Source organism: Nansenia antarctica (assembly GCF_963989245.1).
Source record: "Nansenia antarctica genome assembly, contig: SCAFFOLD_25, whole genome shotgun sequence".
Classification (NCBI taxonomy): Eukaryota; Metazoa; Chordata; class Actinopteri; order Argentiniformes; family Microstomatidae; genus Nansenia; species Nansenia antarctica.
The window spans coordinates 631,521-648,177 of NW_027662493.1; the positions used below are offsets into that span (position 1 = coordinate 631,521).

Genomic DNA, 16,657 nt, shown 5'->3' on the forward strand with positions numbered 1-16,657 from the left:
GACCGGCTCCGTCTCTTTCAGGGTGATGGCTTCTGGCGTGGATTGGTTAAAACCTGAGGTGAGAGGGACATAGAGACAAGAGAAGGAAAAGAAAAAAGGGAGAGTGGAGGAAAAGTACCAACGTTAGAGACGCTGATCTCTTGGTGAAGATTTGTCATCTGATCTCAATAACAGACTATGTTTTAGCCCTGTCCGGAAGCAACGGTGTGCCCTTGAAACTCGTAAAGATCTTTAGAGGATTGTACAAGTGGAAGCAATATACCTATTCCATTCTGTCACATCCACACGTGCTTATATTAGGGGGGGGGCAACTCTAACATGTCTTATTATCTTTCTAGCGGAAACTTCTGGTGAGTATTTTGACCTTATTCCCACTTTCTGTGGGAAAGAAAGAAGCTTCTTGTAGAGTTGCAACTAGTAGAGGTTGGCTAGGAATTGACTCACCCTCCCCCTCCGATGCAGTTCTGGCACTGACCACTGGAGAGCGCTGTGTAGTCACAGCCGCCATAATCTGCCATGGCTGGGGAAGTAACAGAATCGCCATAAAACAAGGTCAATCAATGTACCCCCTTTTCTGTGTGCTAAGCCTTAGAATAATGCTTTGTAAATACATTTGATGAATCAACAGAGAATTTGAATTCTAACTCTAATTAAAGTAGAGAAAATGTGTTGTTGCTGGTTAACGTTGAAAGTACCTGAGGGATCCTGTAGGGACTGGGGAGCTGGTCTCCTGAGCCCATCACACCAAAGAAGGGGTCTGGAGCCCCCTCAGCCTCCTCCAGAAGGAACAGGGAATCAGCCACGTTCAGGGCTAGTCTGGGACACAAAAGGGCCAATGTTAAATGCAAAATGGCTGCTATGCATTGCCCAGGTGGGTCTGACACATAGGCAGGGAGTGGGGTGAGATGTCCTCATACTAGAGCATAAGTGTAAGCATAGTTACAAGCTTATGTTTGAGTTTATGGTTAGACCGAGGCTACAGGTAGGGTTATAGGCTGCTCATCCGGTTAGACTGAAACGTTATCCCTAACCAAACATAAACTTACTGTATCCCTAACCACAACCTTTACCCTGAAGATAACAATTTCTTACAGTAAGCGTGTTGTGTTTCTGGGTTACGGGACTGATCTTTATTTATGATGGGGGTGGTACACGGATGGATTTAACCTCTAAAATACCAAAATTGACGACCCTCCCCTTACGCAAAATATATTTTCGCATAGCCCTCGAATACTTGAAAAACATACATTGGCTCTCCCCCTACAAAGATGAATGATTAAAACACAGTGGTGTTGCCACACGCTGTAAACATTTCAAGGCAAATTAAACTATATATTTAGTAATGATAGAGTAACTACCTTTGATCGACAACACTATTGTTGTTAAAACTAAAGCAAAAGTGAAAGCGTTATGATGTTCCTTTTGACAAGAATAAACGTGAGTCGGGTTGTGATCATGCAACCCAGCTCCATGCTGTTCAAGAGTCCTGGGGAGAACCCTGCTGTCCATAGTGCCGTCATTTCAGCTAAACAGCTATTACAGAATCATTGGCGATTCATAATCTATATTTTGTACATTTCATGCAATTCCACAGCAACATTTCTAAACACTGGAGAAAAACCTGCCGTCCTGCATCAATTTAGTGCCATACCAAGGGCCTATATTTCACTTTGAAAGAGTCAGTGTTGCACACAAGATCTAGATCGATCAAGTGTTTCATAGGCACTACTACACACATGAAATTAACATAGTACATGTTGTTTTTGATTAAATAATTTTCGCCCTAAAGTAACCTAGCTTTTAATTACTTTACTTTGGCTGCGTTTTTTATTATTATTCTGAAATACTGTACACATCTCAGCAATGACAGTTGGATTTGTAAAGTGTTCTTCATACAGAACAAACAACAGAAGAAGAAAAAAATAAGCCTTCTGCATATACTCTACACAGAGGCCACAAGACCTTGTCAACATCACAGGTAATGTTCTCCCTGGCCAAGCAGAGGGGAAAGTATCGCCTGGCATGACGAATCCAGCCCTGATATACTTCAGATATATTTCAACACAGGAGAGCTCACCTTTAGCCCTTATTGCTTAAGCTATGATTGCTAATTCAAATGCAATAGGTGTTTGCCCATAATATGGAGTGTGATTGATGTTTTGAGTTTAGCATTCTGAATGGTAGTGTTTTCCATGTGAACACAAGAGATTTTATCAAGGAAGTGTGTGCCAAATGTAGAGAATTGTCTTTAGTGTTTTGTTAACTGGGTGGTTTAGAGTGGCAAAGACTGGGTGGTTTAGTAGTGATAAGCAAGAAATGTGTTTGTCAGAATTGGTGTGAGATAAAATACACCAGTTTCAGGTTTTGGTCATTGTGTTTGAGGTTTGGATGTTAGTGTTAAAGCGAAAACCTGTAAACACTTTATTTATTTGTTGTTCGACCACTGGTTGGTTTTGTGGCGCTGTTCCGACTTTCAGGACTTCAGAAATCGACAGTTTGTCTTGCTTATGTCTTGCTTTCAGACAGTTTCTTTCTTTAAACTGATCACTGTTGTTTTCATTCTCGAACTGCTATCACAGAATACTGTATACTTTAGCTCCTACATAAACTAAGAAGGACACAGGTTAAAGTATACCATTCGTTCTTGAGATCACTTTAGTACGGAGCCCCCCTGGGGTCACATGGTAGGAAAAAAATATTTGATGTGTGAATCCGTTCCCTCGGTTAAGTAAATCTGTTCCCTCGGTTTAGTAATTAGTTCGTTTGGTTTAGTAATTAGTTCCCTCGGTTTAGTAATTTGTTCCCTCGGTTTAGTAATTCGTTATGGTTAGGGTTAGGCCCTACGAGCCAGAACGATCGCAAGGATTCTAACCCTAAACCTAACCCTAACCCTGACCCTAATCCTGGTAGGGCCTAACCCTAACCCTTGGGACCCCAGGGGGGGTCCGTACTTTAGCCTTGTGAGAGGAAGGGGAATTAGCTCAAACACACAAAACGAGCGGCTCTTCAGATTTGCGATGACCCAACACTCGTTGTTGGTCAGTGGTCCACTGAACGAATACTACTGTGTATTTCCACTGTATTTCATATTTAGTAACATGTAAGCAAAAAACAAAGTTGTCAGAAGCAGGATTTGAACCCATGACTCCAGATGAGATTGCAACCTGAACCCAGTAACTAATATAGAGTTCTGTATATACCGTGGTAATATGATTCATTCGCGTATTATAATTATAATTTTTTACCGCGTAAAGGTTTGCCAAATTAACCGCGATCGTTAACGAATAAACTAATATTTCTCTTTTTAGCTTTGAGAACTTCTGAGAAGTACGGCTAAAACAAACCCTTTACTCTGAGTGTGTTGAGGGGAGACACCTAAATGCCTACTCTGGGGCAGGTGTGTGGGTAACATTGTTTATGTGTGTGTGTAAGCGTGCATGTATGATGTGTGTCCCCTGACCTGTCAGGCTCAGGCAAGTCGATGCTTATGTGTATCTTGGAGCGCAGCAGGCGCTCGATGGTCTGCTGAATCTCATCTGGAAAAGAGCAGGGAAGTTACTACAGTATATCATGAGGTCAAGGTACTGTGTGACATCACATTCATTTTACAGGCTGCACAGTTACCGTGGTGATTCTGCGTGGGTGACCTGGAAGATGATGTGATTCTGCATCTACAGTACCCTCACAACTAACTTTGCTGAAGTGTTTATGGTTTATGCTGCATTCTGCGGTGGAGGAGGTCATAAATCTGACAGTTTGGCTGGTAACGAAAGATAAACTACTACTACGAATTAATTCTGCTAAATGGTAATAAAATAAAAGGTATTATTGTGTACCAGAGTGTTTTGAAGAGACGGTAAGCCTCATCCTTTAGTGAGTTGTATCTACCTCTAATGACAATGTGCTGCATGTGCTGTGTTTTATCAATGAGTGTGTATGGAGGTGAGTGCGTGTAGTAGTAGGTCCTGTGGCTTTGGTGGTTTGTATTTCAGATCAACCAGTGCCCTTCACTGTGCAGCTGTCAGACCTGATGTATTACTTTACCTTACTCTCATTTCTGTGTGTATCGACAGCAGTTCTTTCCACAATGACATTTGTTATGCCCTTCATTTCAGGGCATAAAATGCCCTGCCTTCCCCCAGCCCCACTCCCTCCCTCCCTCCCTCTCTCACCCAAAAGAAAAGCACACTGGCGGTGGTAGACGATGACTACGCCGTACTGGAGCTGGGAAGACAGGTAGAGGGAGAAGCGGGGCCGGGGGAGGCCTGGTTGGAGGGGAGGCACCCGCACCATCACATAGTCCATGACGTCATCACTAGGATCAACGTGACACATATCAGACACACACCCATCAAAGATTCTGATCTAAAGCACCAGTGTGTGACCTTCAGACCTGGGTCAAATACTATTTGAAATCCTTTCAAATACTTGAGCGTTTACTTGAGCCTGTCTGGAGTCCCTGAATGGCATGATTTGCACTTTTGGGGATTATTCAACAATGGTTCAATTGCTCCAGGCGCCATCAGTCAAGCACAGATATTTGAAATATAACATGTGTTATTTAAACCTATGTCTGGTGGCCTCATGCTGTACTGTAAAGTCTGACACACAATGTACATCATTAAGCATTTAGCAGATGCCTTTATCCAAAGGGACTTACACAAATACATTTGTCTGAAGTAAGTGAATCATCTATGCATCAGTGATTACAAGAAAGTAATCTATGCTATGACCAGGGGCCATTGGCAGTTACAATGCAGGACAGGTAAGATGTAGTCTGAAGAGATCAGAAAGGTCTGTACAAGAAGTAGTACTGCTGTGACAGAAGTTTCAATAAAACCATAATGCTAAATCAATACCTCGTATTCCCTCAGACAGTGGAGGGGATGGGGGGGGGGGGTTTACATACCATGTTTTCCCAACATTGACCTTCAGAAGCTCCCTGCGTGTTATTCTGGTTCCTTTCGTGGCTGCCAACCTAAAACCACCCAGATCAGGCATGAAAATGGGTCGGGGTGAAAAAGGTGAGAAGGATACGAGACCCGGAACCTGCTAGGCGGTCCCGGCGGAACGTTTTTTTTGTGGAAAAATTAGCTTCCATGTGCTCATATCTGATTTCTTTTAGATTTACTCTAGTGGTGGTCACATGCAGAATTACAAGATTGAAAAAAAATAAAGTATGGATGTCTATTTTGGATTCAAAACGGCGAATTTCGCCGAAAGGTGAGCGATTATCATGCCTGTATATTACATTACCTCAGAAAACCACCAACAACATCACATTAACTATGTTACATTACCTCAGAATACACCAGGAACATCACATTAACTATATTACATTACCTCAGAATACACCAACAACATCACATTAACTCATTGACTGCCAAAGACGCCAATTGGCGTCTTATAGAATAGTAACGTAGACTGCCAAAGACGCCAATTGGCGTCTTATAGATTTTTTTTTTTTTTCGCGGGGATCGCGTTATTGACATGTTCTACACCTAGTGTGTGAATTTCAGAGGCATTACGTTGCTCTCTCACTATGCCATCACTTCGCGTGGTGTTTCTAAAAGATGCAGAACATGTGTGGAGTAATAGTAATAATAAGCATGTTACCTTTTCTGTTGTATATATCAGAAAAGTAATACATACGAATGAAAATACTATTAATTTGATAGGCATTTCAAATGGGGAAGTGCAGGGTTTTTAAATTGTCCCGCCATCAACGCCTTGAGGTTATTTAAGGTCAAGGCCTTGGAACATTCCATCCTTCCAAGTTCATGGGTAAGCGGAAATAAAACTAGGCGCAGCAAACTAACACTTCTTTATTAAATAAATACATAAATTCTTTAAATGTTAGTGTCATATAAATGTAAAAAAAAAACTGCTGATATTTAAATCCTACATATCCTCTTCCTTCGAGCGTCGTCTCCCGCTCTGTCACTACCTTGGTTGCGTATTTCATCCCAACGACTGGTCCACAATCTGCATCTGCGCCACAAGAGAGACTGGTACTAATCGCGACTGCCGCGCTGGTTGTGTTTTCGCTATAAATTGTAGTTCGCGAGCTAAATTGTATAGTTCGTTTAGGCTTGCCAAAATCTACTTAATTTGCCCAACACTGACGTCCAGACAGGACTAAGAGTCAACGATGGAGCCCGAAGTATCTGTAAGTCATGTTAGCTTTTGCACTGATGTTTTCACTTAGATGCTGTGTGTGATTGTGTTGATGTAGATCTAGTTCGCTTGGTAATAATCATCTATTAACTTGTTAATATTGTGCGTCTTTGACTTTGATTCTGGTTGGTTAGTCTTTTAGCTTGCTTAGTCTGTTTCTTCTCTTGGCGCCTAGGCTCGCAGAGCTAGCAATCGGCATCGGCTTAGCTAGCTTTCCATCGGACGCTAACCCTAACCCATTGATTTATTTTATGAATATTGCGCCTTAAAATTCATTTAAAAATGATGCATTCCCCCACAGATCGAGCCCAGTGGTTAGTAGTTTAATGCATTTCAGGTTGTACTATATCAATATGGTTAAAATCAAGGCCACTGTAATATGGGGAGACTTGTATTTGAAGTGCAAAAGGTCATGAAGGTTTCGTTGCTATTGTTTTGAGAACGGGTCACTCGCAGACACAATAAAGTGCACCTTCAAAGAGCAGGTGTGCCAGGGTATCCGCGGTGTCTTGAAACGTATTACAAGTTGATAACTCAATTTTGGGAAAATCAAGACCCTTAATAAGTATTAAAAAGTCTTATCACGATTTTACGAGGTCTTGAGTTTTGTAGGTATTTTTCTGAATTAGACTCTGTCCAAAGAGTTTGAGTCCTAAAAACGTTTAGTAAAAGTTTGTGAATTAATTAGTTTTTATTAAAAAAACAAATGGTGTTGTATGACAGTGGTCTAGTCTAGACAGTGGTCTAGACTAGACCAGTCTAGTCTAGACAGTGGTCTAGTCTATTGCGAACTAAAACTGTTAAGTTAAAGGTGTCACTGATGTGAACGGTTACAGCTCGAAGTGGCGGTGAGGTCTGGAAAAATATTGACACGGTCTTTAAAAAGTCTTAGAAAGGTATTGAAATTAACCTCAAGATTCCTGTATATACCCTGTAAGTGAATCATGTATCTATCAGTCATCATAAGAAGAAATCTACTAGAGCCATGGCCATTAGCAGTCACAATGCTAGAAGGAAGAATCTTCTTTTTAATTAAAATGTAAAATGTATTTACAGTGGAGATAATTGATGTGGCCTAATTCTGCTTTTTCAAGTTTACTTGCACACAGACTCAGACCAGCACTCCCTCTCCTGATCCGGTGTATCTGGAGACTGGTAACACCAGTCCCTCTCACCATGCCCGCCACTCCGGCACAGTCATCCCAAATCGCATCTTTGTGGGAGGAATTGACTTCAAGGTGAATTACCTGTTTACTTGCTCACTTGATAACCTATTTGTTTACCGGGGCCAAGTTTAAGCCATGCAACCTCACTTGACCCTTTTGGGGGGATTTAAGGGAGCATCAAAGTATACAAACATAATTAATTCATTAATGTGTGTGTGTGTGTGTGTGTCTGTCTGTCTGTCTGTCTGTCGGGGTGGGGGTGGGGATGTGCATGTTCCCATTTGTGAGTAGACAAATGAGAACGAGCTGTGGCGTTTCTTTTCCCACCATGGAGATGTATTGGACGTGAAGATTGTGACTGACCGTGCTGGGGTGTCAAAGGGGTGAGTTCAGATATACAGTACAGGCCAAAAGTTTGGACACACCTTCTCATTCAATGTGTTTCCTTTATTTTCATGACTATTTACATTGTAGATTCTCACTGAAGGCATCAAAACTATGAATGAACACATGTGGAATGATGTACTTAACAAAAAAAGTGTGAAATAACTCTAAATATGTCTTATATTTTAGATTCCTCAAAGTAGCCACCCTTTGCTTTTTTGTTGTTAATAAAATATATATTTGTTGTTGTTAATAAAATATATAATAATAATATTAAATATATATATAATAACATATTATTATTAACACATATTATATTAAATATTATTATTATATATTTTATTAACAACAACAAAGCAAAGGGTGGCTACTTTGAGGAATCTAAAATATAAGACATATTTTTCAGAGTTATTTCACACTTTATTGTTAAATACATAATTCCTATGTGTTCATTCATAGTTTTGATGCCTTCAGTGAGAATCTACAATGTACCAAATAGTCATGAAAATAAAGGAAACGCATTGAATGAGAAGGTGTGTCCAAACTTTTGGCCTGTACTGTAGATTTGCAGTGGTTAGATTGCACCTAGACCCGATTTAGCTCAGATTAACCAACCATAATACATATTTACATTACAATAATGAATAAACAACATACAGTAAGTTGAAATGTCATGCACGTACAGAGGATCTTTGCCTTGTTATGTTCTTTCCATCCCATCCCATCCATCCCACAGATACGGTTTTGTCACCTTTGATACTGAAGAGGATGTCCAGAAACTCCTTTGTCGTGTAAGTATAACATTCACTCAAGTTATAGTCACATAGAGCCAACACACTGCATACAATGGATATGGAAATACACTTTCAAAAAACAGAAACAGTAAGGGGATTTACACCCCTACTTCTACTATAGATTAGACGCAGCTGATACACATGTACGTATCTGTCTCCACAGATGAGGTTACACATGTGTACATGTCAGGGCTTGACATTAAGCTTTTTCAGGTACTTGTCCTTTGGACAAGTGAATATATATTTTACTTGTCTGAGAGCTCAAGTTACTTGTCCAAATACAAAGATTTTGAAAAAGCAATATGTGTTAGTGCAAATAACAAATTTGACTACTATTGATTTGATAATTTGATCAATTAAAAACATATATTAATTAAACAATATTTTGTAATTATTAAAAATTGTTATGAAGGGGTAATCAGTGATTTCTTTTAGACTAAGATTGGCCACGTGGTCTGGGGTGGTCTAGCACCGCGGTCTACAGTACACACATATGCCCATGTCGGCATGAGTTCAAATCCGGCCCATGCCCTGCTGACATGCCCTCCCTTCTTCTCCTTACTTTCATGTCTGTCTTCATTATATCTGTCCAATAAAATGAAAAATATGAGTGGGACTGCCCCACTCAGAAAACAATTCTTAAAAAAACAAGAAGATTGGTCACAATAGGCATGAATATTTAAGAATATTTACGATAACTACAAGAGCACCTGATGTAAGAGCCTCAAGGAGAATGAGGCGCGGCATAGCTTGCAAATATTTTTTTTACTATTCAGATCGGAAGGAGGAGTTATTTCTTTGCAGATATTAATACGTATTAATTTCTTTTTTTGTTTTGACTTGTCCGTCAGAGAACTGCAGGAGGAAGTCCACTTGTCCGAACATAAAATATACTTGTCCTGGACAAGTGGACAAGCCGTAATGTCGAGCCCTGCATGTCCTGTTAGTCTACATAATAGTGTTAGTTAATGCTCTCATTAATATGTGCTGGATTCCTTCTCCCCTTGTCCCCACTAACCATCCCCCCTCAGGCTGACAGACTCAACATCAGGAACAAGAAGCTCAGCATTGGCCCAGCCATTCGCAGGCAATACATAGGAGGGCATCGTAAGTATGTGTAGTGATAACTAAAGCAGCTTAATAAAGCACCTTATAGTGGTAGAATGAACGTTGTAACGTACTTACAGTAAATTGACATGTTTAAGTTTGATTAAATATAGCATTCTGTATGTACATACTGTATTAGTATGGTGAATTATCATGTTATGTGGACAGTTAGTGTTATTTTTTCTATTGCACATAGGTTGGTGGTTGAAATCTTGTCTCCCCGCCCCCTCCCCCCTTCTACCCACTTTACTCAGCCAATAGTTTCTCTGTGTCAAGCCCTACCCCTGGTATGACCATACCTGCTCCCTGTGGCACCACAGGTTACCCCTACACGGGTTACCCCTACACTTTCCACAACGGAGTGGCCTATTTCTACTCCTCCGAGATGAGACCTCCTGCTCCTGCACACCACTGGCCTGTGAGTATGTTCCCCACTCAGCCTCAAGTGGGCGCTACTCTACAAACAGAGAGACAACCACAACCGGACTCTATGGGAGACTTGTAATGTTTGATATTGGAGTTGTTCCAATCGAGCCTCGAACCTGTGACCTTTGACTTGCCAACATACGTCACCGTCTGCTCAAATACCCGATGTTAACCAGCTACGCTATCGAAAAGCTAGCAATTCGACAGGGGGCATTTGAACTTGAGGAGATGTTTAAATAGAATTTTCAATAAAGTTCTGTCTGTCATTTTCTTTCATTTCAAATAATGTATAGGGATAGGCCTCCCCTGGACTTTGAATATGACTTAAGCTAAGATCTCACCTAGGGCAAATTCATTCATGTCCCTGTCTGCAAATTCATTCATGTCCCAGTCAGTGTCTGCAAATTCATTCATGTCCCAGTCAGTGTCTGCAAATTCATTCATGTCCCAGTCAATGTCTGCAAATTCATTCATGTCCCAGTCAGTGTCTGCAAATTCATTCATGTCCCAGTCAGTGTCTGCAAATTCATTCATGTCCCAGTCAGTGTCTGGCTCCCCAGTAATGGCGACCCAACCACCTCAACCCATCTACCAACAACCAACCTACCATCACTACCAGGTCAGAGCAGTCTGTTTTGCACCCTCTCACCCCCCATTACAACTAGGTTCACCTATAATAGCATCGTTACCATGAGCAATAACAACAGGCAGTTGTTTATTTGTGGGATATGTTCAATGCTGTTGAGAAAGGTGATATGTGACAGCAGCTGGTGAAACTGGGAACAAGTCGGCAGCCTATTTAATGTTCAGACTTTTATTCTGAAAAATTTAAATACATTTCAGTGTTGTTGAAAATCAACGCTAGTCAACTAACACAGCTTGTTTTCTGAGCCTGCTAACAATGTAAAGTAGTATTACAGTTAACTAGGTAGTAGTCTGGATTACTCACTGAATCCATTGCATTGCAATGTTTTGGCTTGACTAGCGAGTGTGTCACTGATTTTCACGACGTACATTTTTACAGAATAAAAGTCTGAACATTTTGATCGGTTGGCGACTTGTTCCCCGTTTCACCACATGCTGTCACATATTGTGTAACTGCTCCGTACACTGCTTGATAGTGAGCTGCTCTTTTATGCCTTTGCCGTAGGCCCCCGCCCAGTGTATCCCTGGCCATCTGCAATGGAACCATCCCCAGGTAAAAGCAGAGGAGGCCCTGTTTTTGTGTCACCCCCTGGACTTTTAGGTGTGGGGGGGGGGGGGCAAGGTGCATCCTTTGAAAAAGCAACTCATTGTGATTGTGTGTGTGCTTGTGCATGTGTCAGTCTCCAGCCCCCTCCAGCCCTGTGTTGCCCTGGTACATGCAGCCCTCTGAGCTTGTGTACCAGCCCCTGGAGATGCCCCCTGACGGAGGTTGTGTCCAGCCTGCCGTGCCAGTGCAAGAGACCCCCATCCCAGAGGTATTCTTAAAACCAGTGATCTAGTTCAATCAATCAATGTGATTTTGGTGTGTAATACTTTTTGTAATACTGTAATTATTATTTTTGTTGGTGTGTAATACAGTTTTTTCATAAAGTTATGTATCACCACCACCAGAAGATTCACACAATTTGCATGATACATTATATCACTCATAATCTACGTGTTGTGTCATAGCCGCAGTTCATCGACCACATGGTGCAACCGACCTACCATCAAGTGTATGCGCAAATTCCGGCGGCTATGGCGCCTATCATGCAGCAAGAACCAGTAAAGGTATAAATTAATCTTATAGTATGATACTACACGTATATGATGGATGTTGATAACTGGCCTTTTGGGATGACTTACAGTGAGTTGTGCCGGATCGTAATGCATTGTCTTTTCATGTCCCCCTCAAGGACCAGAAGTTTCATTTTATGAGACAAGGTTTCCCTCACTCCTCTGTCAGCCTGAAGCCCAGGGGTCACCACAGCCCCCACTACACCCATCTGCGTAACGAGTACATGGCTGAGAACTCTGACTCCTCTCCCATGTCTGCCACTGATCCCCTCAAGTAGAGTTCAACCATGGTTTCAGACATATTGTTCTTCATGTAATACTTTGATATTATAGGGTATTTTGGGTAGATCAGTGCCAAAAAATCTATTAAATCTATTTTAAAGTAACACAACAAAATGTAGAAAAAGACCCGGGGGGGGGTGGGGGGGTGATACTTACTGAAGACACTGAGCAATACCTAGGAATTGTGTCCTATAACTGGTTGACTTTTATATGTGGTTTTCATAAAGAATGATCACTGGAAACATAACATTATCTGCATGTTTTTGTAACGAACTGGATTTCGCTGTAGGCACAACTGTTTGTTAACTCTTAATAAGATATACAAATTAAACTATAGGTAGTGAACAAAACATCAGTGTCAAGTTAGTATAGTATGTGCTATAGACAGCTGACGTTATGAAGAAGTGGGACTAACATTCACTGTAATGGGTTGTTCTGAGATAGTAACTGCATTGAGACTGTTGTTCTAGCAATGTGGATCAAAATAAAAAGATGAGAAATGGAAACATACTTGACACATGGTTGTAAATATATCTGATATTTTAATAAGAAAATGAGAATGGATATCCACCAGGGACAAAAAGACAACACAATCAATAGATTGTTTTTTTGTGTTGTTTGAGAAATAGTTCATAATTTGACATGAATATAGAAATTGAATGAGACACACTCTTGCTTTGAAAACCTAAGGCAGTTCTGAATAGCTGTCATTATTATTCACATATAATGACAACAAATTACTCTCTTGAAAATAAATACAGTGAATAATAAGCTATTGTCCTGAATGCTATTGTCATAAAGCATCCCCACTCTATAGTAACAATAAGGAAAGAGACCCTTATACAGTAAGAAATGAAGATGCAGAGACTCCGGTCCAGTGAGTAGACGCATACAGTGGCAGTATCGGACAGTTTTTTGTTCAAGTCAACAACTCACTAATCATGTACATCCACATCTAAACCTGGTGGTGGTTCCATGGTTCTGTATTAGGTACACCTGCATAAGATGTGGCTCTACAAGACCAGAGTCGCTGACCCTGTGAAAACAACTAAGGACTGACAGGAAGCTAAGCTCGGTTGAGGTCCGATAAAGACCAATGGTACACTGTCCATCTCCCATACACATCACAACACTGTCATGTTCTCTGAAAAGCTCAAGCTAAGTAAGGATGGACTATAATTAATGAAAGCAGTCTACTTAAGCTAGCATAGGCGATTTCAGTGCCGTTTCTCTTGGGTCTAATAGGATAAAATAATGGGTGGTTTTGCTTTGTGTGCGTCTAGTGGGGGAACAGCATGTGTGAATATGTCATTGTACGTTTGGCACGGTGTAATAGTCTCAGGCTTCATTCTCTCCTTCTGCTTCATTCTGAACCTCGTCCTCCATTATGGGCACTATCAGGTTATCCTTTGACATCAGGTTGTATTTCATCACAAATCGCGTAAACCGATGACACAGGAACGTCTCGTTCTGGAGAAAGCAAGGGAATTAATTTAGCTTTTATCCATATAAAAAAAAAAAATAGGTCAACGAAACATTTTAACAACAATGATAGTGAACGTATGTAGTCACTGGCAAATCTCAGTGATGGTATATAGAGAGAGAGGGTAGATGGCGGAGAGATGGCAGACACGGTTTACCTCGTAATGGTCGAAGATCTGGCGATGGTGGAAGTAGGCGTGGGAGAATATCCTATAGATCCGCCGACAAACAGAACCCAACTTCGCTACAGATGATTCTTTAATACTCACCCTGCAAAAAAGGAACCAGTCATTTACTGAGAAAATGTCACCATTCACACATACTGGAACAGCATTCTGTTTACAGCAACCATCAAATGGAGGTAAACATATCAGTCAATACAGTATGAGAGGTGGAGTATTAGTGAACTAGACGGTGAACAAGTACAGTCAATCAAAACAGATGTCAGAGTGAAGGATGTAAGTGTTCAACGTTAGTGGAAGCATACACACAACTCCTCACCTGCTGGGGAAATACTTGTTGCTGTTGAGGAGGCAGGCAGCGCCGTCCAGAGTGTGTCTGGTGTAGTCGATGGCTGGACACTGTAGGAAACAACATACATTTTAATATCAGTCTGAAATAATGAGTATAACACAGTTAGAAATGTATAACTGGCACATGAATGTTTGGGGGCTAAAGGACTAGGGAAAGGTTGTAAGGACTGAACCACTGATCTGCCTCTAATAAGCAGCCGATATCGGTAGAGAGTGGAACATACCTCTTTGGGGGTCTTGTGGGCAGCACAGAGGAAGATCCACTGCTCTGTTGCAGTCATCTGGGTGCATGTGTCTGGGTGGCATTCTCCCTATGGCGCAGCATTATGTTAGACTTGCAAATTAATTACCACTCAGACAAAAATGGGGCTATCTTCCAAGCGGCCAATCATTTAAGTTAGTGTATACCTGTAATTTCACTGCAAGTCCATTCAGCTCTAAACAGAACTGTCTGAAACAGACAACAAGAGACAACAGTTTGGGTGTTAAAATTGGCTTTCATCGTGAGAAAGAGAGGTCACAGAAGGGTGAACGACATTCCCTATATAGCAAAAACATCTGGTATTCCTTCTAATGAGTCAAAGACCACAATGAGATTTGACTTTCCCAGTACCAGTGCACATTATGGGTTTTTTGGAAGTGTTTAATGTCAACCACTACCTGAGGTGTTCATACTTCCAGACCCCTTCGTCCTGACCTTCAGGGGGCTCCAGGATCTTGTCAATGTTTGAGCAGTCTGTCCGGATGTTCTGCTGGATGTACTGAGAAGAACAAGAACTACATTTTTAAGACAAGGCAGATACACAAAATACCACAATAGCATTGTAATTCAACATCAGAAACTTCCGTGGCAGAATGAAAACTTGTGCTAACTGTAGAGCTATTAAGCAAAAAAACTAAGGGATAGTTTAACATTTCTGCCATATATTTTTTTCTATTTACCCAGAGTATTTACCGCATCGATACCATGTTTATGTCTGCTTGCAGTTTGAAGGTAGTTACGGAGCCATTGCTAAATGCATAATGAATGGAAGTCTTCAGGAACAACTAGCTAGCTCCTCTCAAAAGCAGGGAAATAGACCTTCTAACCACACCAAAGCTTGGTGGTTGGTTGGCTCTGCAAAAACCTTCAAACTGCAGCATGCAGACATATAAAAATGGGATCAATCATGAGTACATCTGACTGGGTTAAGTAGGAAAATGTGTTGCCAAAATATCCTTTTAATCCACAACTGAGAGAGAGCTGAGAGCAGACTGCGGCTTGAGTAGTCACTGATAGTGGCCTTGTTGAATTTACCAAATGTATCCACCACAAATTGCTCAAGTTGCATTTTTAGTCCCATATGACATTTGAGTCCCACCTGCTGCACAGCCAGAGTGCTGTCCATCTCCTCGAATGACTCATCGGGCCAATTGTAGAAATCCTGTAAACAAATAACTTGAGTCAGTCAATAGTTCGGATGACAAGAATGATATTAGACCCATGCATGTCTGTCCCCCAGCAGCTAACTGCGCCACCTCATATCTAGCTAAGGTGTATTAGTATTAATTGGATGCTAGCTACTGTTTCTAGTGCTCTCCTGTTCCTGGCTCACTAAGAAAGCAGGAGGGCAGGATTGGTTAGCTCAGCTGACTAGAGTCAAGCAAACTGTGTAGTTATAGCCAGAGCCATACATGCATACCCATGATGCCATGGTTCTGGTTAGTTAACTACCTGGTGGGCTGATTAAATCAGCCCACCAGGTAGTTAACTATGTTACATTAACTCAGAATACACCAGGAACATCACATTAACTATGTTACATTACCTCAGAATACACCAGGAACATCACATTAACTATGTTTCATTACCTCAGAATACACCAGGAACATCACATTAACTAGGGATGCTCCGATTTATCGGCCACCGATTTAAATCGGCCGATTTCACTCCAAATGACTCGATCGGTGATCGGCAAAAATGGCCGATCGCAAAAACCGTTTTTTTTTTTTTTTTTTTTTTTCTGGGGAAGACAGATAACTGAACAGAAAACATAGGAGGACGTAACAGTATGTAAACCATGAAGGCCACGTTTATGATGTCTTTTATACAGCCATATCGACTGACTTGGGCTTCAGGCCCTAACTGGGTGATAGGCCAGACTTTTACTATGCCATACAAATGGGTCTGCGTTTGCTTGGTGCCTAATGGATCAAAACTTTTGTCTAAAAAGCAAAAAATATGTAGGCTATCCAGTCAGTCGGCCTACAGTTATGTATTTTAAAAAAAATCGGTATCGGTTGATCTTGAGGAAAAAAATCGGTGATCGGTATCGGCCCCAAAAATCCAGATCGGAGCATCCCTAACATTAACTATGTTACATTACCTCAGAATACACTAGAAACATCACATTAACTATGTTACATTACCTCAGAATACCACCAACAACATCACATTAACTATGTTACATTACCTCAGAATACATTACCTCAGAATACACCAACAACATCACATTAACTATATTACATTACCTCAGAATACACCAACAACATCACATTAACTATG

General features: G+C 41.0%; 1 protein-coding gene across 1 annotated transcript; it reads right to left on the bottom strand.

The window, feature by feature from the left end:
• Positions 1-13,435: 13,435 nt before the first annotated feature.
• Positions 13,436-15,532, bottom strand: LOC308175609 (MOB-like protein phocein; the record flags this gene model as incomplete). Its single annotated transcript, XM_080551242.1, has 7 exons — positions 15,474-15,532; positions 14,773-14,873; positions 14,521-14,563; positions 14,337-14,423; positions 14,081-14,160; positions 13,738-13,849; positions 13,436-13,567 (listed from the first exon to the last, which is right to left on the bottom strand). The coding sequence occupies exons 1-7, from the start codon at positions 15,498-15,500 to the stop codon at positions 13,436-13,438; spliced, it is 582 nt and encodes a 193-aa protein (XP_080407368.1). The 5' UTR covers positions 15,501-15,532.
• Between the last annotated feature and the right edge of the window lie 1,125 nt (positions 15,533-16,657).